Source organism: Lygodium microphyllum, chromosome 8 (genome assembly GCF_053477565.2).
Source record: "Lygodium microphyllum isolate KBCC chromosome 8, Lygodium_microphyllum_v1.1.10, whole genome shotgun sequence".
Lineage (NCBI taxonomy): Eukaryota > Viridiplantae > Streptophyta > Polypodiopsida > Schizaeales > Lygodiaceae > Lygodium > Lygodium microphyllum.
Genome location: NC_141142.1, coordinates 28340214 through 28365011, shown reverse-complemented (window position 1 = coordinate 28365011; position 24798 = coordinate 28340214). Strand labels below are relative to the sequence as shown.

At 44.6% G+C, this 24798-nt stretch overlaps 1 protein-coding gene and 1 long non-coding RNA gene across 4 annotated transcripts in view; one reads left to right on the top strand and one right to left on the bottom strand.

The window, feature by feature from the left end:
* Nucleotides 1–24798, top strand: part of LOC148032093 (glutathione gamma-glutamylcysteinyltransferase 1-like) — a 180539-nt gene that overhangs the window by 81887 nt on the left and 73854 nt on the right. For all 3 annotated transcript variants that reach the window (XM_087682719.1, XM_087682716.1, XM_087682717.1), the window contains exons 4-5: nucleotides 1258–1421; nucleotides 1530–1581. In XM_087682719.1, the coding sequence (XP_087538845.1) occupies nucleotides 1258–1421; nucleotides 1530–1581 (216 nt within the window). The remainder of the gene's footprint in view (nucleotides 1–1257; nucleotides 1422–1529; nucleotides 1582–24798) is intronic.
* On the bottom strand, nucleotides 1749–19517 carry LOC148032095 (uncharacterized). Its single transcript, XR_015691567.1, has 4 exons — nucleotides 19435–19517; nucleotides 2261–2418; nucleotides 2085–2175; nucleotides 1749–1987 (listed from the first exon to the last, which is right to left on the bottom strand). It is a non-coding gene; the product is annotated as an uncharacterized LOC148032095 (long non-coding RNA).

Below are 24798 nucleotides of genomic sequence, written 5' to 3'. Positions count from 1 at the left end.
CCAAGCGTCGCATCTCGAATGGCAATTGTTTCTTCTGTATCACATCGGCGGAATCGGCCCGACATCGTTTTCTCTCTTGCCCGCTCGCCAAGAATATCTGGTCGCTCTTGTCGCACATTTGGCGCGCGGTGGTGGGGTCCTCGCTAACTTCTTTCGACTGGGTTTTTGTGCGTCCGAAGTATCCCGCACCGCCACAGTTGCATGAGAAGCTCTTATTTCACTTTTTCAGATATTGGGGATGCTGGCACATTTGGACCACGCGCAATGCTTTTCTCTTTGATTCGGCCTCTAATGTACCCCGACATATTGCCAGGCTTAAAGGCCTCTTGCATTGGCAGCTAGATATCATCCGACACTCCGACTTGCTCCCTCGGGAGGATTTGCATCCGTGGCATATGGCAATTGCCTCTGGGTCGTTGCCATGATTGGTGTAATCTTTTCAGTGCATCACTACGGGGCTTCCCCACACGTTGGCCTAGGGCCCTCGTGTATCTTGTAATCAGATAAAAAAGAGAGAGAGAGAGAGAAAGAGAAAACCGCTTCACATGATGGCTTTGTGTCATCATGTATCTTGTAATCCAGTAATCTTGTATTTTTTTCGTAATTAATACAATTACCTTTTACGAAAAAAAAAGACAGAAAAGAAGGGAGTAAGAAGGAGGAAGCCATGGAAGCTGAAGTTGAAGGTGAAGAGTATGTTCTTGATAATAACTAATTGCCTTAAACTGGGACTCTTACACCTTATATACCCCGGGCAATGTGAAAGGGTGTCTAACCCCTAGTTCCTATGTATCCCACTCATTACACCTTGGACTAAGAAAACTCAAGTTGTGCTGCAACTAGTTCAATCTATGCACAACAAGTGACACATGGGGATAGCCTTGCTGTTGCTGAACAATGTTAGAAATCCTAGTTGAATGGATGCATTAGTAATTTGCATTAGTGGAATATTTGAGGCATTTGTAATTAGTTACGTCAGAATGTTTGAGAATTCTTAACATGCTCAATCTTTCTGATCACATATTTCACAACTTACATGTGGTATAAAGTTTTCTGGCTTTTCAAAAACCCTGCTTTTTAATGAACTTTAAAATGGGTGATTCAGTTTAGAGCACAAGTTTTGGAGGTTATTAAATCTGAAAGGTTGTTTGTCTAAGTTCTTGGAACGTTGTGTTAATCACAGAACTTTATGTGTATATTACTTGCATCCATTTTTATGTGTGATTCTTTGATGATCATGTCTGAGTGTTGGGACAGACAGGGACTGGGCATTTTTCTCCATTGGGTGGATACAATCAAAGAAGGGATATGGCATTGATTTTGGATGTAGCAAGGTTTAAATATCCACCTCATTGGGTGCCAATTGCTCTTTTATGGGAAGCTATCAATACTATGGACCAGGAAACTGGCAAATTTCGAGGGTATGGAACTTGTAACCCTCAAGCTACAAAAGAATAGATTTCTGATGGTATGAAAGTACACTTCTAAGCAATATAATTAACTAGAAAAGGTCTTATCGTGCTGTTTAGATTCATGGAGATAGGGAAGCGAGTGAATCCACCTTCCTTACTTTTTACACTGGTAAGCTGAACAAATGGCAGAGGTTTTTGCTACTATGCATTTAAATATCATAAAATATTTTGGACTTTTCAGTGTGACTAGAAAAATACCAAAGAAAGCTTTACTACATGCAAGTCAAAATTTATGCTTCCTTGTCATTAGTGATCTGATCACTTCAGCCTTTTTTTTTGTACATCATATGTTTTGTTACTGTTTTGCTGGGGTACTTTTAAAGTTCTGTTTTCCCAATAATGCAAAACCAGCTTATCTTGTATCTCTTCTCCACGAGTTGCTAATGCTGTCATGTATCTCATCATTGACTGTCTTGCATCTGTTATTGTCGTAATGCAGTAATTCTGCCACATGCTACAGCAACCCAATCTGCAATATCCATACTCTTCCAATGACTTGTATCCACTGTCGTACTCTGCTCTCAAGAAGTATATCAAATATTTCAGAGTCATGCCAATGAAAAACTCGTACATGATGACTAGTTCTTCTAACTTTCTATTAATAGTTCTTACCTGAAAATGCGACCAGAACATGAGAAAATATATCTTAAGAAGCTTTGGTGATAGATTTTGATCTCTGCTCAGCTAGTCTCATGCTCATAATCTGTGAGTAGTTGTGCCTAACAGCCCACAGTTAGCAGCCCTAAAACACAGATCATGGCTTGTAATTTAAGTCTGAAGAGGCCAACCTTGTGATTATTTTGTATCGGGTCGGTGATACCATGGCCTCTTCAAAGAGGGTTTTGGCCACTATCCATGCTGTTTGATTTTCCAGATGAAATTGCCTTAGTCTTCTAGCAGAGATCAAACGTTTTATAGGAAGGCTACGCAAAGCCACTGGAGAGACCTAGCATACACAGTAGTAGATCAGTGACTGCATGGATGCAGCATATATTGTGCAGTCAAACAGGATCCTCTGAGAGACTATAGTTCAGCCAGTGCCAGATACAGACTCAAGATATACTTTAGAGGCACCAAAATTCTCTGCCTAGTCGAGTGGACTTGCCTTACCTATACATAGAGAAGAGGAGGATACAGGACATGCATACAAAAACGTTATCAGTTGGGTTAGTTTTGAGTCTGTACATGTTTCTACTTTTCATTCTTTCTTGCTTTGTTGTTTTATCAGAGTTGTGTATAAGCTTTGTACAACTTTTTGTCTCAATAGGCCTTATTTGTTGAAATATCAAACCCATGATATTTATTTGCGCCATGCAGGAGACACACCAGCTTAGGATAATTTAAATTTTTTCTGTGTTTTGTATTCATCAATAAAGGGAGAGTCCCCCCTGCACGCACTCACATACATTGCACAGTAGGAACGCACTGCAGTATCTACCTTCCCACTAGATTAGGACATTCACCTAAATACTGTTTAGGTAAAATTGCACCTACTAAACCACTCTCACAAACCATTGTCTGTAATGCCTTTGAAAGGCACATTCCCTTTTCAATAAAGAATGCTTTTGATGTTCATGCTATCAGCTGGAACTGTGTACTCCCTACTTGCCTCTTCTCTCACTCTCACTTTTCTGCCCATTTCTATCATGGTATTTTAGAGCACTTGACGTATAGATCCATGGTGCTGCCCTATCTCAGCTGCTGCAGCTGCTCTCTTTTGGTTCTGGGCTGGAAGAAAAGAGCTCCAGCTTCCACAATTATGCTGAAGGCATAGCTCTAATAAGAGAGCTCCTGTGCTGCTACTTATAGAGCACTGATAGCTGCTGAGATGCTCCATTTTCTGCTGTCTGTTGCCATGTGGGCTGCTCCAACAAATGGTCTCATTAACTGCTGATTCACACAGCCCAGAATTATGCCAGTATTAAACTGCTCCTTGCTGCCGTGTTTTTCCCCTATCCTGCTGATGCTTCAATGGCTGCCATTACTGCTGTTACACTACAGTAAAAGGATTCTCTCTTGCCCTGAAGTATCACTCACGGGCTGCTATATACAGCACTATAGTCAGTTCTATTGCTGAAATCCCTCTGGCCACATGGGCTGCTCCAACAAATGGTATCATCAACACTGCTGATTCCCACTGCCCAGAATGACGCATGTCTTCAGCTGCTCCTTTCCACCAGACTTTTTTCCTATCCTGCTGATGCTTCAATGGCTGCCATTACTGCTGTGATAGCACAGTAAAAGGACTCTTTGTGTTTCCCTGACGTATCACTCATTGCTGCTCCAGATATCTTCATTGATGGGCTGCTATAATATACAGCACTACAGTCAGTTATATTGCAGAAATTGCTGCTGCTGTCAAAGCGCTGTTTTCTTCTCAATCTGGGCCATCTATTACTGAAGATGTCTGCCCTAATTAGATACTGTTATAGCCACTGAGAAGTACACTTCAGTAGGCAATATATTGACTTCTCTCAGCTGCCTGTCCGTTTGCTACTACTACTCTACTTTCAGCAGTAAGGAGGACTTCGTCTCCTTCAACAAGACATGTCAGTTGCTCAGAACATCTGTTCCGGCACTGGGGTAATTCAAGCTTTATTTGGGGCATCATATTGCAACTGTATGTCAGGTTCTATGTCAGAAGAGAGCTCAGTAGCTTGCACACAAGCTTCTTGCTCCAGATGCAACATCAAGAGTCAACAAATCAGGACAAGCTCAAGATTAAAAAAGACCAGGAGGTAATCTCGAAAAGGTTCATTGTCAAGAAGACCTATCTCACAAGGAGGATGGGCAAATCGTTCAAAAGAAAGGGTATTTTATTTTGAAAAAATTACAATATTATATTTATAAAATGGTTTTTATTACAATTAGGAAAAAATCCATAATTTTAGTAAAGTAAAAGGGGTCATTTTATGGCGGCATGTAAAGAAAGGGTATTTCTTAATATCCTTTGAATGCACTTTATGTAGATGATTTCTTATAGGTGCAAACCCAAGCTGTCAACTCTGTGTCAAGAGATCTATAGGTGACTGGATTCTATGAAGGAATGAAAATGCATACAGTCCTCCCTATCATAGCATTTGGTGATAAGAGTGAGAAAAGGGTTTGTTGATATAAAGGCATGAGTTAGCATCCTTAGCCATATAATTTTGTACTTCCTCTATGAGTTATTGCATCTCTTAGGTGGATCATTTATTGACATTTCCTCAAAGCAAGTGGCCATTTTAAATAGCATGCATGTCATCAAGTAATAGTGAAAGTGAAACCATTAAGTTTAAGGGTCATACACTCCATACCTGACAAACAAGGATCAAGTTAATGCTTAGGAAAAAGTACTGTTGAACATTGCAAATGGAAAAGAATAGAAGCCACATGATGCCATGCTAGTAGCTGCTTGGGAAGTTAGAGATGGCAAGGCCTAAACTATCATCAATCTTGAGCTGACTGACACTTACATCCATCATGTAGATGGGTGTGAGACTGCAAAGGGCACATGGGACCAACTGAACAAGCTACTTGGGCTCAATTCAAAACCTTCAAGTTTCAATTGCTAATTGAGTTTTTTAAGATTGAAATTAAACATAAGTCCTCTTTAGCATTTCATTTGAACTACATTGAAAACTTTGCTAATCCAGATTGTAGGTATGGAACTTTGATGGAAAGAAGATAGCCATTTGCGGCTTACTCAAGTGTTTGCTTGAAGAGGTGACCATATGGTTACTACCCTCATCAACATGCCTTCTCCTAAGTTGGCTGAAGTTGAGGCTTCTCTTCTAGAAGATGAGAAGAGATCAAAGACGAAGCAAGAATCCAATGTGGCACCTCAACATGAAGACCTCTATAACAAGTTCAAGTTCAAAGGAAAGAACAAGGTCAATCACAATAAACTAATTGTCACAAACCAAATGAAAAGGACAAAGATTGTTTCCATAGGAAAAGAGCTCAAAAGGCATTTATCATAAAGCAAGTCAAACGAAGCAAGAAAAGAAGAAGAAGAGAATCATGAAGGTTTCATCATGGAATTCAAAAAAAGGGAAAGCAAAAGGCTCCTCTCATTTCTCAAAGTCAAGGAGATATTATATAAATTGTGTATTGTTTATGCTTTAGCCCTTAGATCATATTGCAATCCTTGTAAGTCTTGGCTAAAACCATCATTCTCATCAAAGACCAGTCTTGCAAACTGTTCAAACCTTTTATCAACAAGTAGTGAAGCCAAGACTGCCTCTCTCTATCTTGAGTAGACAAGCCCATTTTGTCCCTAAGCTAATCCAAGGGTGAAAAATTCCCCACTTGTCTCATCTCTCACTCTCACTCTTTTGCTCATTTCTATCACTTCTGACCTTTGAAGGCATTGATAGTGTTGTATGCTTGGTACATAGAATGTGAGTATTGGTCATCTATAATTTTATCTAGTTAGGAGGAGATGGGGGCCAGGTAGGGAAAAGGTTGCTTGGGATGCTATTATTCAGCCTAGATGTAAAGGATACTTGGGGATCCTAGATCCAGATTGCTAGAACAAAGCCTTATTGATTAAGCTCATTGTTACAAGTCAGCTTCTAGGCAAGGAACCTTGGACAAAACTTTTGCTATGGAGGCTATAATCCAGTGCAGTTGCAAGACCATTGCAGCTTAGGGCTCATTGGGTTTTTGACCCAGGGAGGAGCTTTGAGATCAGATTTGCAATGCCATTATTAGATCCCAGAGATTTTTTTCATTTGGCCTTTATTAGTTATGATTGACCACAATTGAAGAGAAGAGGAGGCAGCCTCTTATCTTTGATTACTACCTAAGGTCAAAGTCTAGCAACACTCTTGGACAGAGGACTTATCTTTCTTGGGGGAGGCTCTCCATGTAGATTGCTTTCTCAGGGGGGGAGATTAGTTTGCTTTTCACGAGCTACTCAAGAGATCTAGAGGCAGATACTACTAGTGCTAGAGTTATGTAGAGACCATGTTAGAGGGAGTCACTGTTGGATATCACCACTTTTAGACCTAGATAGGTCTCTTCTCCAAAGAGAACATTCTTCTTGGGTTATTGCAACTAGAAGAGACATGGTCTTCACTTAAATGGTGGAGGACAATGATGACCTTCAAAGTGTTGGACTAGGTAGAGTCCACTTGTTGCTCTAGCGAGAGGATAAAAGTAGTGGCACACTATGAGAACAGACAATATATTGACCAAACCCAGTCACTTGCTTGATTGATCGATGGAGACATTAGGCTCATGAAAAGAGGCCTATTCAAAGATTATAGTGGGATCTAGGAGTGATGTAGCATTCTTTAGCTACAGCACAAGGGTTTGGGGAGGAAGACTCAAATGAGTAGGATCAAAGCAGAGCCAACTAGACCAGCCTATAGATCTGATCTATAGGGCAGTGAATATAAAGTTACAACACACACACTATTCAATTCAGCAAAGAAAATAAATGACACAAAGAACTTGAGAGCTAGAGCACTCTTGCACAATAGACGACACCAGATTGGCCCTCAAGTTGAGCACCCCTTAGAGTATTTCTTAATGTTGAAGATGAGCCTTTTACATGAACCACTTGTGACCCGCTCGTGTGAACAACACGACTATCACAGATCAACACTCTTTTTGCTATTGGTTCCTCACATATTTGGCTCTTCAATGGACCAGATTTTTCTGTAACTAGTATGTTCTCAGTTGCTCTCACCAATCTTGACCAATGAGCTTTGAATCTATCTAAATTACACACTCAAGCTAGTGTGTCTTCAAGCATACAAAGCTATAGTCACTCCAATGTTGACCAACATGACATTGAGAAATGTATCCATGGTCTCTCATTGTTGCCACATTGCAATCAATGAGGAATTTACACGAATCTTAATCCTAGACTAATCGGATTTGTCAAATGAGGCCTTAGCTTTGATTGTTCAAGAATCTTAAAGCTTTGCCCTAACCAATGCACCTTCAACTCAGCAGTAAATTGAAGTAATTCAGATCTATAAAAGTGCTTTCCATAAAACCTAATCTTTGGCATGCATTTGCCCTTAGATTGGATGCTGAATTTAATGCTTTCAGTGGCTGGAAAATCAGACTTGTATTTCTGAATACATTTTCCTTTATGTATGCCCCGACTTTTCACATGATTTGGCAACCCAAAACAAGGGGGAAATTGGGGGTTTTGGTTGGAATGTCTTCAACAAGCAATTCCACATGCAAAATGACTGTTTTTTGCAAATCCTAGCCATTGATCTATTGTAAATAGCAAACCCTAATTTTGAACTGTTGTAAAATAGAGCTTGCGCAGCCCAAGAGAGGGAAAGGAAACAAAAAGAGATCGATTCCTACCTGTCCACCTCAACATGGCTGCAAAACACTCTCCTCTTGTTGTTCGTCGCAAAAAATCAGCAAGCATGCATTTCCTTTTGTTGCTATAACTCCCCAAACTTGGATTGCTCCAAAAGTGAGAGAGGAGAGAAAGAGAGTCCCAAAATAGTGAAGGTCAAGCTTCCAAATGAAGAACTGGTTGCTCCTTAGTTAGATCATGTTTCTAATTAAGCACTAATTAATGACTTCATCATTAATCATAAGTGAGCTGCTCATTGGATAAAACTTTAGCTCAAGGCCTACTTAATAACATAAGTGCCATGAGTGAGCTACTTACTGGGAAAAATTTTCAATGTGCCTCATTTCTAAGCTGCAAACTTTCAAATTAATGAAAGTTTCACATTGCACCTTGTTGCTTTTGCCTTGCTCTTATTTTTTTTTGCAAGTAAAATATGACTGATTATATTACTAATTTTTTTTTATAATTACAACGGCATACTCATGCTCAACAAATAAGCTGGAGCTGAATCACAAATACATCATGTATACAAGCCTCTCAAGGCGGTCTGGGGGGGATGGGGGCAAGAAGCTATGGAGGGGGGGTGTATCGCCATCTGGGGTTGCCTGCTTGAATTATGAAAAACAGGTCATGGCTGCCCCAAGTGCGCATGAAATGACATCGGAGCTCTTGACAAGCCCTGGACTCACCTTGCACCTGATTCCATCAGCCGCGGAGGGAGTGGATGATGGAGGTCCAGAGCTCTGTTAAGGTGACCTGTACTAAAAGTCTCTCACCGCGCCTTCTAGATATGCCAACCAGTAAGACTCCCTATGATCTTCCATACCTTAGAGCGGTCTGCTGTGGGATCTAGTACTTGGCGGATGGGTAGAGCCTCCAAACCGACCACTGCGCGCCGCCCTACCTCGATAATGAATATCATGTCCTACATCCTGGCCTCATACAGAAAGTGACGGCTTTGGAAAATGGCCTGCTAGTAGAAAGCTCCTTGTGAGATACATCCAAGGCTGGGTCCTATACGGTGAAGGATGCGGCGTGCTCCTCTCCACACGAGCTGCGGCGCCTCACACAACCAAAGGCAGTGCTTTCGGGTTTCCAGAGACTGTTGTGTGCAACGTTTACAACCTCCCTTCTTTTGCATCTGGGTAAGCCAGCTTCCCACTGCCAAGTCTCCATGTGCCACCAACCATAAAAAATACGATACCCTCCTTGGCTTCTAGCTATCCCATAGGCGGCGCCAGAAGGTCAGTTGGAAAGGCTCCATGATGCTGTGCTCCGCCTAGTGCCTGCTATGTGACGGCGCCCACTTCATATCCTCCTGCATCAGTACGTGTCTACCAATCTTGGCATTGTACTCCAGAAACCTCGGTGGCTTCTTGGTGATTGTAGTGGCCGGCCATAGCCACTCTCTCGGATCCCACTCCAGCTCATCCAGTGGCCTGTCCTCCCAGATCCAGAGGCGCCACTCCCTAAGCTTATGCCAAAAGACAAAAGGGTCCAGCTGCCATGTCTTCCCCTGAAGGCTAATCACCTGGATTCTCTTCCATGACAGGACCGCTATCCCCTCATCCTGCTGCCCTCTATCGAGAGCTAAACGCCCCCCCTCCTGGATAGTGAAGAAAGTCCTAGGTGTAGCGCCGCCCACTCTCCTTGCCACCTGTAGGGGGATGCCTGCCGGTGAAAACCTAGCGGCCCACGCCTCTCCGGGCTCTATCAGCTCTCGTATCGGGGGAGCAAGCCACTCGTGAGGTACTGCTGCATCTATCTCCCTTCTCCTTAACTCCACCCCTCTCTAGCAGCCTGATACTCATTGCAGCACCTCCTCCTCCACCATCTTGTATACCTCCCGCCATGTCCTAATGGTACGAGCCGGGCTAGCCTCCCAGCTAGCCCACTGGATGTGGGGGCGCTCGCCAATCTGTGCCCCATCTCGATCTCTGACTTAGAGTTCCAAATCACCGGCTGATGGTGTATCTCCTCCTGGCAGCCTGGGGGGTTTTGGATTAGGGCCTTGCAGAGGCCTTGCCACACGCGGAGCAAGCTGCGTAGGAAAGGTGATCTGGCGAGGGGGGTGATCTGAGCTGATGTGAAGATCCATCTCAAGGATGGCCTTCACTCACTACCAAGCCTCGGTCTACAATCTTGAAGACTCTCCTGCAATAGGATCTTCCAAGTCTGAACTCTTGGCATGAGGCCGCGGGTAACTAGCTTGCCCAGGAGAGCCATACTTTGATACTCTGGGTCTATGATCCCAATCCCTCCCTCTGACTGATGCCATATAATGGTCGCCCACGTCACCTTGGCCTTGGAATCCCTAGAGCTGTCTGAACCCGGACCAAAGGAAATTCCGCACTAGGCGGCGAAGCTGCACTATGTAAGATGAAGTGAAGCACCAACACGAGGTGATGTACCAGGCCGTCGCTAGGAGGACCTGGTTAACCACCAGGGCTCGACCCGACTAGTGAGAGACGAGCCATGCTCCAGTAGGTCATCTTTCTCCGAATAGAATCAAGGACTGGAAGAAACTGCTGGTGGGCGGGAGTGATATCGAGTCCCACCTGGAACCCTAAGTATTGGATGGTCTGCCCTCTGCTCACACATCTAAATTCTAGGTGAATGCCCCACTCTGTGCTAGAGTCTCGGTCTGTGAGAAAACCAACCGAATTTTGCCAGTTGATTTTCGCTCCCATTGTAGAACAGAACACCTCAAGAGCCAGCCTCACTCTCTCCAGCATCATCTCATTGTCCTCTATGTAGAGTGTTGTATCATTTGCGTACTCTGAGTCTAACAACCGAGTCTCCTCTCTCACTGGAAGTTGGAGCTGCGTAATCCGCTCACTTGTGACCTGAGGAAGTGAGACATTGCCTCTGCAAAGAGTAGGAACAGGTACGGGACCACTGGCCAGCCCTGCCGAACCGATCTCTCCAGCCAAAACTCCACCCTCGCCTACCTTCTATGAGAACCTTGCTGCTGGCCGATTTGTAAAGTGCGGAGACCCCGTGAATCCAATCCTGGGAAAAACCCAACCTCACCATGGTGCCCTCTAGGAAATCCCAATCCACCCTATCAAAAGCTTTCTCAAAATCCAAGATAAGTACGGCCAGTCTCTGCCCACTGTGCTGAGCCCACTCTGTTGTCTCAAAGAAGGTGAATACATTGTCTAGGATGCTCCTATCCTGGAAAAAGCCTGTCTATGAGTCATGGATGATGTCTAGAAGCACGTGGTGCAGTCCCCTACCAATCATCTTTGCCAATGCCTTATAGGCCACTGACAACAATAAGGTGATCGGTCTCCATTGGGAAAGCTCAAACCGGTCTCCCCCTTTGAGGAGAAGATTGATAAGGCCTGCCGAAAGACTACCTAGCATCTAGTCCTGAAGTGATAATCTCCTGGAAGGCCCTTAGTAGGGGGTCCCCCACTTCCCAGTAGGTAGTGAAGAAGGCCTTAGAGAGGCCATCCTCCCAGGCATTTTTGCCCGTCCTGTGTATGGAAAGCCTCCTCTATTCCTTCTCTGTGAAGAGGGCTAGGAGGGAGTGTCCCATCTTCTCAGTGATGAGGGACAGGATGTGATTCGAGACCTGCTGTCTACATTGCTATCCTCTCGCTGAGGCTGTCTCCTGTTGGAAAAGGCGTGTGTAGTAGTCGGTGGCAATTTCCATCACCTTGTCTGGGCTAGAATGAGTCCTCCCACTCTAATCTCGAAGGCTGTGTATCTACTCTTCTGAGGTACGAGACTGGTGAACTTGGAAAAACTCCCTGCACATCCTGTCCCCCTTCCGCGCCCAGAAAGCTAGTGAGGTGCAGAGAGAGAACTCCAAGCACCTGTCCTCTAGGCCAGCAATGGCTGCTCGTGCGCGCATCTCCTGTGCGTGGAGGGTAGGATCCCCTTGTGCCTCCTGTAATAATCTCTGTGTGGCTGCAAGGTCCCGCCGGAGTGCTCTCTCCTCCTCCCAGCTCTGCTGCCTGGCTTGTATGGTTGCCTCTAGGTAGATACTGCTCAACTCGGCTAGGACCTTTGCAACTTGCTTTGCGATCCGGTCTCTTTTGCCCCACTCCCTGGTTTAAATCTGCTCTATCTGTCTTGTCATCTCCTCCCTCCTATGGATCGAGTCAGGGATTCGACAGGATCGTGTCTATGGTAGATGCTGGGGGATCAAGTGTTAGGAGAACTGCACAGTGATCGGACAACCTGGTGCCCGCCAATTTGGCCTCCTCGAGAGCCTCCAGACTCTCCAATATAAAACCTATCCAACCGCTCCAACAGGACTCCACCTAGCTGCATGTATCCCCAAGAGAAGTCCGACCTCTCCCTCCTGTGGAAGGTAGGGTCTTTCCAGGCATCACGTGCTCCTACTACCAGTAGAAAGATCTCCCAAGCCTCTCCTGCTCCTCCCCTAGCCATGCCATGATAGTTTCTGCCTCTGCCCTGTTGGTCCCTCAAAGCCTCCAGGTTATTGAAGTCTCCTCCAACGATCCAGGCGTCCACCTCTAGAAGTCCATCCGCGATCTCCACCCAGAACTTGTTGTGTGCCCTAACTTCCGTAGGGGCATAGACATTGAGGACTCCAAGGCATGAGTCCCCAATATTCAATCTAATCCATAGAATCCTCCCTGCCACTATCGTCCCATGGTCTTGTACACAGGCGGTGATACTCGGCCCAATAGAGGTGCATAAGCCTCCACTCCTGCCGTGGGCGCCTATGGCATATTCCTAGTAAGTGTGCGAGCTGCTCGGGAGTACCTTCCCTACCCGCTAGACCAAGGTGGGAGTGAGCTTGTGCTTATGTAGAAGTAAGATGTCGATCCCCCGTCCAGCAAGGGCAGGCTACAGCTCCTGCCGAACAATCAACTTCCTGGAACCACGTGCCCCACTGTAGTGGAGACTATTCACATTCCAGGATGCAAGGTGTAAGCTCATGGGTAAACCTGTGACTGACCGAACAGGCATTTGTTCAGTGTGGAGGCTGCTAATGAGGAGGAAAAACTATGGGGCATGCAAGTACACTTTGCCACAGGTCTGGACGGTGAACTCCAGTCCCCCATGGTGGCCCTCGGCCAGGACTATAGGGGTGATAGATGCTCCAGGTGATACTATCAATGCATCTATCAGCCAATGCTGAGAGTCGTGACTTTGTATATTGGTAGAAACGGGCCGTCTGTGCCAAGGGCTACTCGATCACATCCCTTGGAGCTCTTCACTATGGAGGGGCTCGAAAGGTAATGCTCGAGTGTGGAAACTTGGCACCAGCTCACTAGTTAATGTCCATTATGCAACCAGGCCATTGCTGTGCAAACAGTGCTAGTCCTTTGCCCATCCACTAGGAGGTGTGGTCTGCTACCTGACTCTTCAAATCCTCCTCTATCTGTGTCGTCGTCCAATCCCTTGATTGAGAGGACTAAAGGAAAAAGCATAGTTTGGTCCATGTGGTGGTGCTAGTAGATGGACCTTGCCCCTCCTTGACTTACGAACCACTAAGATCCCCACCTCTAGAGGTAGTGGGAACACTTTGCGCTCCGCAACTCTCAGGTAGGACCATGGGCCATTGCGGAAGAACTCCTGTGGCAACAGTTGTGCCTGTCTCGGGAAAGTGTGATGGGCAAGAGGGACAGATGAGCTGGTGGCTATGTGGGAGGGGAAAGACTGCTGGTGCGAGGAGGATGTAGGTGTGTGTGGCTCATCACCTCCTGTGGGAGGAGGGGCGGTGGGTCTGGGGGGGATCACCTGAACCGGGTGTGGATCGGGGGGGGGGGGGGGTGCTTGGCAGGAGAGGTGATGGAGGGGGAAAGGATCGAGGGATGGTGGGATGGACGGAGGTACGTGGCGGGTGTGGGGGGGCTAGTGGCCCTAGAATGGGGGGGTTGTGGGCTAGGGTCAGTGGGGAGGAAGGGGGGATGTGGGTGTGGGGGCTGTGGGATCTCAGGTGAGGTGGTCCGTGGCGCGGGTGGTGGATGTGGAGGGGTGCAGTCCTGCCTGGTGGGGCGGGCAGGGGGGTACTCTGCCGAGGAGGTGTCGCTCGCCCTCCTGCTCCCTACTGTCGAGGTTGCATTTGAGGAGCTGGTTGTGGCCCCCCTTGCCGTCTCCCTCTCTGACGTCTTTGGACCCGTGTGAAGCTGTTAATGTCCACCTGCAGGCCTGTCGGCGGACCCGCCTTGGCTCCGAAACGCGTGCAATCTTTTGCCTAATGCCCAAAGTCGTGGCAGTGCAGACACTACCCTGGTTGCCCAGTCACAATGACCTGCTACCTAAATGAGTGACCTCTTGTCTCAATCTCCAGGAACTTTGGTATACTCTTTGTGTCTTTCACAGTCACTTGTACCTTTAGGACTCCTGCAGTTGTCACTGCATCCGCGAAGGAGACAGGAAGAACTATGCTGAAGAGCCGTCCAAAGTCCTCCACTAATTGGCAGTATTCTACCGCCAGTCCAGGGAAAAGTAAAGTGACTAGATGTTTGAGAAATTTGTTATGGAGTGCAAATGTCTCCATTGTGAAGCCGCTATACCAGGGAATAGTGTAAATGACCTCCCTCATGGAGGCATAGAGCGAGCTCTCCACTAACGCACGAGCTGCATCCGTAGAGGTGAGTTGCGAACCATGAAGATCCCTTGACCCATGAGGACTGCCTCCGCGATCTGCGTTGTGCCAATGACCTGACCAATGACCTGACTTGATCAAAGATCGTTGTTTCTTTCAACTCCAGCTCTATGGCATGGACGGCTAAGAGCTGTTCCTCAGTGAGGGTGATGCACAAGGTGTTTGACTAGGGGACACTCACAAAATGCACCGGCGTCTGACCAAGGGTTTCCATTGCGCGTCCCTGTTGAGAACCTACCTATCACGCTACTGTGCTATCGGAGGGGGGAGTTGCTACAGGGGGGAGGGAGCAACTGGGGAGGGGGTGGGGGCGCGGGTGGTGGGTCTATCAGACGGGGCCAGGGGCTGCAAGGCAGAAGCAAGTGACAGGGGGTAGTGGCAACCATGTGCAGGTGGGGCGGCTCTCGGGGGGGCTGGCGGTGGCCAAGGGCAGGTGGGGCGGTGGTTGGGGATTGTAGGGTAAGAGCGAGCAACGGGCGAGCTGGCAGCGGTCAGGAGCAGGTGGGGCGGATGCTGTGGGGCAGGAGCAGGCGACGAGTGGGGTGGTAGCGGCAGCGGAGTAGGCGACGGGCGGGCTGGCAACGGCTAGGAGTAGGTGGGGCGTGCGAGGGGGAGCAGGCGATGGCGATGGCGATGGCGAGGGTGCAGGCGGCGGGCTGGTGCGAGGGATCAGTTAGGGGGAACGGGATAGTAGACGCGACGTGATGGTAGGAGTTGTAGTTTGTGTGAATGCATCCTTTTTGCCTTGCTCTTATATCACATAGCCTATACACTTGTCTACTATATGCAGAGTATGAAATCCTTCCACTTGTGCAATGGTCACCATGCCAAGAGCTAGGGATACAACAATTAAAGTTCATTTTAATTAAAAATCTTCGTGAAGTTTAATTAAAATCATTAAGGTCATTTCTCATTTTGGTGACAGCCAATTACCTCTCCTCATTGGCACATGCATCATATCTCAAATCTCTTCTTGTTAGACTTTTGGAGGAGGTTGGATGATAGGTCTAGGCCTACAAATATTTCTTTTTCTTTTTTTTCGTAATAGGTGATTGTATTAATTACAAAAAGTACAAGATTGCAAGATTACAAGATGTAGGATGGCTCTAGGCCATCATACAAAAAAAGATACAAAGTCACGCCAAAGGAGCAAAGGAGATTGTTGTGTGGCTAGTAGCTCATAGGATTTGTAATAGTTGCTATATGGCTTGAGTATGGCAAGGCTAGCATATGTGAGACGTCATAAGGTAGAGGAGACTCAAAGGTAAAGTCTATGGGATTTTTATAGAGCTCATCAAGAGGTATGGATTAGTAGAGCCCTCATAGTGGCTATGGTTGTGACTTTGGGGAATTGTAGCTTGGGTCACAAAGAGAGGTCTAGTATACAAATTGAGGAGTTTTAGGGGAGCCATTCTTTTCTTATCGTTGGCTCGCATTTAAGCAAGATATCCAAATTACTTGTAGATAGAGTGGCTGTAAAGATATTGTCATAGATGGGAGATGATTGCTAGTATCATAGTCGGTACATTTGGACTGCAAGATGTAGCCATGCGGCGGACCTCTAGGATGTGGACAAAGATAATTTATACTCTCCATAGAAGATAGGAGAGACTCCAATGCACTTTTGAGACAATGAGAAGAATAGATGCTTTCATGCGGACATGGGATTCTTGTACCTTCTTTCACCTAGCCCCTTGTATGGTCTAGCACTATAGCTCACTAGACTGGTTGTTCACACAACCATGAAGGAAATTTTCTCCGAGATGTCATTAGCAAATTCTTCTTTCTTTGAAAAAGAAGTATGTATTTGTCTATGTTGAGCCTTCGAACCATACCAATAAGCATGGCCTTTCCTATTAGTGGTTATTATTTGGACATAATATATGTGAAACCAGTCTTATTGGGAAGGGTGGTGGAATATGTGATAATCCGACATTTTATAGCACGCAATGAATTACCATAAAGTGAAATAAACATTTTACTATCTTTAAGTGGATAGTTGACTCTTGATTGGTCCCAAAATTGGTGGCCCTTGTAGTATTCCTTTAAGTTGTATTCCACAATCTTATAGTACAATTGAGGTTTGACTTGAATACTCGGAAAGATAGTAGGCCTTGCCTCAAACTCAAGAGATACGCCCTTGAATCTCCACTTCCTCTATTGCTAAAGCCAATTTTCCTACAAGACTATCACAAGTGACCAATAGCAAAACCCCAAGATTTCCCCTTGATTTAAAGCTCTTTTGAGCACAAAATTGGGTAGGTCACTTGCTGATTTGAGGCACAAACATACGGTCTCTTGTTGCTAAGGTGTCAATTGATCAACTCATATGTGTTACATCCTTGGACATTTGGCTGGGGTGCTAGCAACATTGGTCATAGTGGTCATGAAGTGACTTAGTGTGAATGTATTAGGGTCACTTTAGGGGTAGGGTAATTGACTCTTATTTATAGGACTCAAGGCGCTATTATACACATCATTGTGTGATCACCACTCTTGGACTCCTGGGATGTAGGCCGACCTGTCTGTATGTTGGGACAATGTGGGTTGGTGGCTGGGGGGTGAGCTTGTTTTGCTCTATGGCTAGAAGGTGAGTCTGATGTCCATTCCTCTTATGTGTGTGGATATAGCTTGTGTCATGTCTTGTGTGTAGGTTGGATCCCATGGTGAATGTTTCATTGGAATCATAGTGTCAACTTGCTATCTAGCGTGAGACTCAATCACATGCACAAAACAATTGCTCATTGATGGGGCCATGATTGTCCATCATTGATAGGTATGCTTTCATCTGGTATAGAGTGGTATGGGACACCACTAGTGAGAGGGGTGTGTCCTCCCCCCACCCATGTTGTAGGTGGTGGGTACGACAAGGTATGCCTCTTGTCCGATACTTATGTTCAAGATTGTGTTGAGGTGATGTTTATCGCAAGCATCTGTGATTATAACCTTTTACTTTTCTTAAAACAAGAGGCATAATTCTATTAATAAGATTCCTTGGGACAAAATATCCCGAGGTAAAATGCAAAATACAAGCAGCCCTATAAGGGACTTTTGTATCAAAAAATATTTAACAAGGGGAAGTCTATTACAAAGCTTGAATAAATAGTTAGTCAGGAGGTCTATAATGGCAAACCATGTGGGTTTGGAAGAGAAAGAAAGTGCTAGAATCCCAAGTCCTATGAAAAGTATCTTTGTTTCTCTTCATAGTCTTCAAATTGCCCTCTCTTCTCTCCCATCTCTTGCAAAGAATATGCACAATCTTTGTTTGGATCTTAGGGAGAGTCTCTAATTGCTCCATTGATATTCCTGGTGGTGAGTCTTCAGTGTCTCATGATAATGGCTCTGATTCGTGGCTATGGTGCGGTCTTCTTGAATGTGGACCTGGTAGATGGGGTCATCGTGCTCGACAGCATGAAATGGTTCTATCCAATGTGACTCCACAGCGTGGAATGGAAGGTGTCTGGCAGGGTGGCTCTGTCTCTGCTAGGCTAGTAGTGTCAATAGGGTCTAATCTATGAAAAGCATTTGTCATTGCTTTCTGTGTGGATCCTAGGTGAGTTGGCCTCCTGTCTTGTAGTAGTATTGTGCAACGCCTCTAGAACTCCAAGAGGAAAAGACCTAGGTATCTTTGGTCCTCGTACTCTATAATACGACAAAGAGGTCCAAAACCATCACGGAAGAGGCAGTGGTACCGTCCTCATATGCCATAGTATATTGTACATTTGCATATGGAGTGCTGCTCTATCTCAAGCTCTTGGCTACAAAGCTTGCAAGTTGTATCCTCTGTTGGACTATCTATCCATCTGCTTGTCTCCATCTGTAGCCTACGTAAGGAGGTGCGAATCTATCCAATAGCAGCTCATATGCTGTGGGAGAGGTGGGTATCCATGTATGCTGGCCAAATAGTGAATCCACAGAGAGACACAAGAAGTGACTTCGGTAGAACTCTATCCTTGATCCTAGAGAAAGTGGTGGGTGGAACTATGTCCTTCCTATATCTAAGCTCTCAAGATATTAGCTCTAATCACCTAGTTCAGCTTTGATCGGCTGAGAGAAAGTGTAGGGCAGTCAAGGCTGTAGTCGAAAGGTGGAAGGCGGTCAATATACAAACTGTGTAGACTCATCCAAATAGTCATTTGTGAAAACCGAAAGTTCTTGTGAAGATATGCTAGGGTTTTCACTGAGGAAACAGAGAAAGTATGACCACGATTGAAACACGAAGACTGGGATAGTGGCGTGCAGAACTCAAACCCTAAACACAAAACACAAAGCTCAAAACTCAAGATGCAAAAACACAAACACAGACAGAGAAAGAAGAGAACTCTGACGTGATTGAATCAATGTAGGAAATGAATGTAAGAGTGTATAGAATCCTCAAGGGCAGAGCACTGAGTATTGGAGTGTGACATTCACTGGAGATAGATCTAGAGTGCTGTAACCACCAGCCAGAGAGAGGCAGGCAGCAAAAAGCAGCCTGTAAGAGTGTATTGGTGATGATGGAGACCTCTAGAGTAGTGGCACCAGCTAGGCCACCAGGGCGGCAGGAAAATGCAGCAGTTCTGGCACCTGGCTGATTAGGGCAGCAGCTGGAAATGGATGAGTGGGTACTGAAGACTGTTGTGGAGTCTGTTCGAAGCAAGAGAGGTGAACAACAACATGTTGCTTGGCAGCTGGGGCAGCAGACTACGGTAATGGTGACATGGACTGCTGCTAACTGATCAATAACAGTAAATGCAGCAGTAGAAACCTCCAAAACAATAGGGTGATGGCTTGAATCAGGTCGCCTGGGGCTGGTAGCTGATGAGCTGCTGTCGATGATGGCTGGACAACAGATACTTAATATTTATTGTTTGGCAATAATAGAAGTATTTGGATCTTTAGGTTGTAAGCTAATCTAAACATTCTGCTAGATACATTACTATAGTGAAACATTAAAAACTAATACCCTCACTAATACCAAGATCGAACTAGCCTTAGGCGTTTAAGGAATATCCAAAGTAACAGTGGAGATGAAACCAAGATTTATTGATTTGATTGAAGGATCATTGATGTACCTTAAGTTGTTACGGATGATCTCGGAGTGAAGGATCCTCCCAAATCAGTGTTTTGCATGTGGGACACAGAAACTCTCTAGAAGGCTCCCTATTTAATGAAACTTTTAGTAATTTACTGTTTTGGGTCTGTTTTAAAGAACTAATCAGTATGTAATGAATCTTAGCTCAACGCTTCTCACCCTTTGTTGCTTGCTAGTTGTCTAGATGAGCTTAGTGCCAATCTAGAGTATCTATGATGCGGGAGCTCCCATAATTTGTGCCAAAAGTCACTGCCTTGAAGAGTATTTTGATGACTATAGACACTGCCCCCAGTTCTGCTCAGACAATGGATGCAAGGATATTAGACACGGAGATCATGCCAAAGAGAGATCATGGATATCCACTGCCACAAGTAGCACTTTGTAACGCTGAGAGACTAGGCTACATGCTATCCATACATGTCTTCAAGGATGTATGATATATTACACCTGTTGATCCTGAGAAGTGCAAATATGGAAGGTCATTAGAGAATGTATTCAGTAGAAATCTTTGGTCCAATTCTGATGCACCACCCTATGGATGCTTCTGAGTCGTATGCCTTGTGGTAGTTCTCTCTTAGGTACAACTTCAAACAATCCACACCAAGGAGAAACAACCAAGTAATTGCGAAATGTTTCATATTTTAAACATTGCATTTCACCCTAGATCAAGTTGCAAGCGAAATGCCAAGTGAAACGATTGAATAATACATATCAAATAATTTTCTCTATAAATAATGAGTTACAATCTACACATCTATACCATGCAAATTCTTTCATGTCAAACAATGATGTTTTTTTTTTTGGGTACACAAGATCATTAAGAATGATATCCTATAAGTAGTCCGTGCAAAAACCCTAAAAAAAGTAAGAATTTTCAAGAATTTTCATTCAAAAAGAAAGTTTCAGGCAAGTGTTTTACTTAGGATGTTTCATGTTTCAATGAAATGCTTTAGTAGTTTCATGTCTCAGCACCAATGAAATGCGTTTCACGGTTATCATGGAAGGAACTCAATGAGACCACGGTCTTTGGACAAGTTGTGGGTCACTCCCCATCTAGAGTACAACCCTGAGACTAGCTTCATTCCATCTTGTGCATTGGCACCTTGTGCATAGTTAAGGTGGTGTTGATAGGACAAATCATTTTAATAGTTCGCCTCACTTCAACAAGGTGTGTAGGAGCTTGTGGACAGCTATCTATTGGCATTTGCAAAGGAGATTATGTACATGGTTTTGTGGTACAACGGCTTAATAGTCCCCTCCTTTGGGTCTCTTCACAAGCATACTTGTCTCCATATGTCGTACAAACTGGTCTGTATGATATAGTCTGCATGGTATCTTACGGTACAAATTTCTACGATTCCTTATGGTAAAACTGCTGCATTTTGGATACCATGTTTGGCAGGTGCATTCTGCCTTTGATCGGTGTGCGCTTGCATGTTCCTGCATGTGTCCACATGCATGTCACTTTTTGTGAGACCACTTGCCTTGGATGCCACTTGCTCCAACTCATTTTCTAGTTGTGCACTTCACCTCCGAACTTCCAAAGCCTCCATGAGCACCATGATGTGGGAGAAGCATGAGGCCTTCAATTCGCATACCATCCATTTGGAGAAGGATACAAAGAAGTTCAACTCCCATCATTGGAGGTGCAAGGATTACAAGAAGCTCTACACAAGTGGCACGATCCCAACTTCTTCAATATCTTTCCAAGATAGGGGGCAAGTTGCTCCATGCAAGGAGATCCCTCAAAACATCATAGAGAAGATTTTTGCCAAGATGAGAGGGGGATGTACTAGAGAAGAAGGTGCACATTGGAACCAACACCTATGGCTACTCATGATGAAGCCTTAAACATAGGCATTGATGCCTCCACTATTGGTGGTAACAACTCCACATCCATGTTTGGCTTCGACAAGAGAGAGAGAATGGAGGCGCATGTGGCATTAGAGAGGCAGTTCACTCTCTCCTAAGCCCCTAGTCATGTGTGTGCATTGGTTGCCTTTCTTAGACAAAGACGCTAACTTGCGGACATTGAGATTGCACACTATCATTGAGTAAAATCTCGCATTTAATGTTCTAAAGAAAGAGCAGTGGAAGAAGGTGGTGAAAGCCATTGCCAATGTGGGTCGATGCGAAGGATAGACCAATATCACCTATCATGACATATCGGCCAAGAAAATTGATAGAGAAAAGGAGAGGATTGACGGAGTCCTTGATCCTATTCAAGCCGCATGGACCAAGTATGGTTGCTCCATTCTCACCAATGAATGGAGTGAGTGGAGGAAATGGGGCATCATCAACATACTCATGTCATTTCAACTTGGCACATACTTTTTGCAGGCAATAGACACTAGCAAGAGGGCGAGAAGATCCACGGGTAATGTTTATGTCCTGTCACATTCGACAAGCCATCATTGAGATGTACATTGTCTTTTTAAAGTTGTTACTTTCTTAAGCTTTTAGGTTTCCCATTATTAAATGATTATGAAGCCCATGTTCATTGCTTGGACTTACTCATGGAGGACATGGGGATACTCAAGTGGGTGAAGAGCGTGGTGCTTAAATCTACATTAGTTGTCACCCTCTTCATGGTAAAGGTAAAGGTGCTTGCAACGTATTAGGAGCATAGCACGCTTGAGTTGAAAAAGCCTTCTTTGACTCAATTCACTTTCATGTGATTGCTTTTGGAGCACCTTTACGAGGTGTGGTCCGGGCCCTTTATCAAACAGTGGTGTCCACTCTATGGAATGAGTGGGATGAGCACGAGATAGAGGAGGTTAAAGCCATGCAGTGCTCGTGCCTCAATGAACAATTTTGGCAAAGGGTCTGTGCTATTGTGATTGTAATGACTTCTCATTTAGATTTGAGAAAAGTTCCCGACCAACCGGGACCACCCATGCGTAGGACGGATCTATGGCCCATCCTCCGCACTTTCCTCGGGTTGTTTTAGTTATTTAATTACCTAACACATTAGTTGGACATGTAAGAACCAGCTTCTTTAGTTAACCTGTTAGGCACTAGTTCCTTCACGCCATGGGCAATTGTGAGGGATCTAGCATGGGCCTTCTCATTCACTTCTTCAGAGTAGCATTGGTGGAGGTGCAGTCTTGCACAGTGATTATAGAGACACAACGTGTACACCTTGTAGACGTAGTAGAGAGGAGATGGAAATGGATGCATAAGCCACGGTTTTGTAACTTTGGTACATCCAACCGTCATGGATAACCACAATGCGATTCTAGAGGATCTTGGGTGCTATGCGGATCAAAGAGGTCATGTGGCATTTGCTTCTTCAGCTTGTTGAAGGAGAGATTTACTTGTGAAGCCTCTCTTGTCGTGGTAGAATTTTTGTTATGCATTGGAGACTCTTTAGCCCTTGTCTTGCTTTTCGGGTTCATGCGAGGGAAACTAGATGTCTATTCTCCAATACACACGAAGAATCACTATCAACTTAGCACACGATAGTTAGAGCGGCTAGTCTATTAGCGTGCTAACTTGTGCATTATGAGGGCCATGCTTAGTATGGATAATCCAAAACAAGGAAACACTTAACCATAAATGATAAGTCAAGTTTCAAGTTGTTGTTTTCAACTTCGTGCTTTACAATTTTGCATTTATAATCTTTATGCAGATTGTGTAGGTGAATGTTGATACCTTCAAGTTGTCGGGTGACAATCTTTCGAGTGTGCATTAGCAGGTTGATAAGGAGGAGCTGATCTTTATAGAGCTCTATAGAGAGCTAATGGTAGCTAACATTTGTGACACTCGTAGTCAATGTGCTCGTGAGTAAGGAATTTGAGAAGGTACCATAGGGGCTTGGCCATTCGGCACCCTTCGACATAGATGATGGCAGTTCGACTAGTTTGGAGACATCTGCGAGGGGAGGCTCTAGTAGCTCGAATCCTATGTCTCATGATGACACCCCCTCCTTGCTTAGATAGCTATTGCCTAGGGAGCCATCATTTGATGATAATGGTAACCTCATCAATGAGGATGAGTGCGAGAGTCTCAGCGTCCGATCCCAAGGAGTCATCTTCAAACTCTTTTGATGAGCACATTGATTTTGCAAATGGTCCTGATGATGATGATAGTGATATCTCATTCTAGGCCTATCTCTTTCTTGTATCTGCTCCTATAATCTATCCATGTATGATGTAACTTATAAGTTGTAGTGCATGTTGCGCATGCAACTACTAGGGCCTAGCATATGCCAGTTTTGGCTTGTAACCTCATGCATTCTTCTTGTACTCTAATGGCGTTGCTATTTTGACTTTAAACATGTGTTCTATCATTTGTAGTTTTAAAAAAATAAGTTAAAACTTTTTTTTTTGGTATTAATATCATACTATACCTTATAAAAGGTACCTACCATATTTTATTGTATCGTACCATACATAGTCTAGGGGAGTTTCAAAAACGGGGGAAACAATTGGAGTTTCGGTTAGTTTTGGAACAGGGGGAGGAGTTTCGGATTTCAGTATTAAGTCCATACATAGGTACTTTAATACATCAATGCACATAACACCACTTAAATTTTACACAAAACTCCAAGCCTTTGTGTCACACGAACTTGTCTTCATCTTCTCTCCATCTCTTATATCAAGCAAACCATGACAAGTTGAGTATTTCAAGCCTTCATGTCACTATTTATTAGGTACATGTTGTTCGCAAGAGTTGAGAGTTAGTAGTACGTTCTTAGTTATGCAAATCTTTGTGTGATTGTTTCCATCATCTCACTATAGATGGCTTTACTGAAGGGAAATATGCATGCAGACACAAGCAATAAAAGTGTAATTTGAAGGCCAGAATTGAAATCTGAGAGCTAAAACACATTTTTTGTTGGCTAAAAACTGAAACACGGATGGGTAAAACGCCGCCCCCCCCCCACCCCGCCCAAACAGAACAAGGAAAAAAAAGCAAGCAAACAAAAACAAACAGAAAAACGATTGTTCTTGAAATGCGTTTCATAGTTTCAGAAACATTCCCAAGACATTGTTTCCGAAATAGAGGTCCAAGACACCATGTCGAGGTACTTTGGTACTGTATTGTACCTTTTGTACCGACAACTATGTTCACAAGCTCCCTAGACTTCCTCTCACCCTCCTATTTCTAGGGCTCTTCAGGTGACTCTTCAGCACGATACCGTGTGTTTCTTTTGCTAGCACAATGACAAGAGGAGTACCAAAGATGCACTTGACAAAACCCCCCAAGATTGAGGCTGGAAAATTTGTTATCAATTAGTAGATCATAGTCACAAGGCAATGTGGGCAGTGCCCTCAGATGGCATGCCTTTGGAGACCAAGCTATCGAGTGCACAAGATTCAGGGTAAAGGCCACTCAGCAG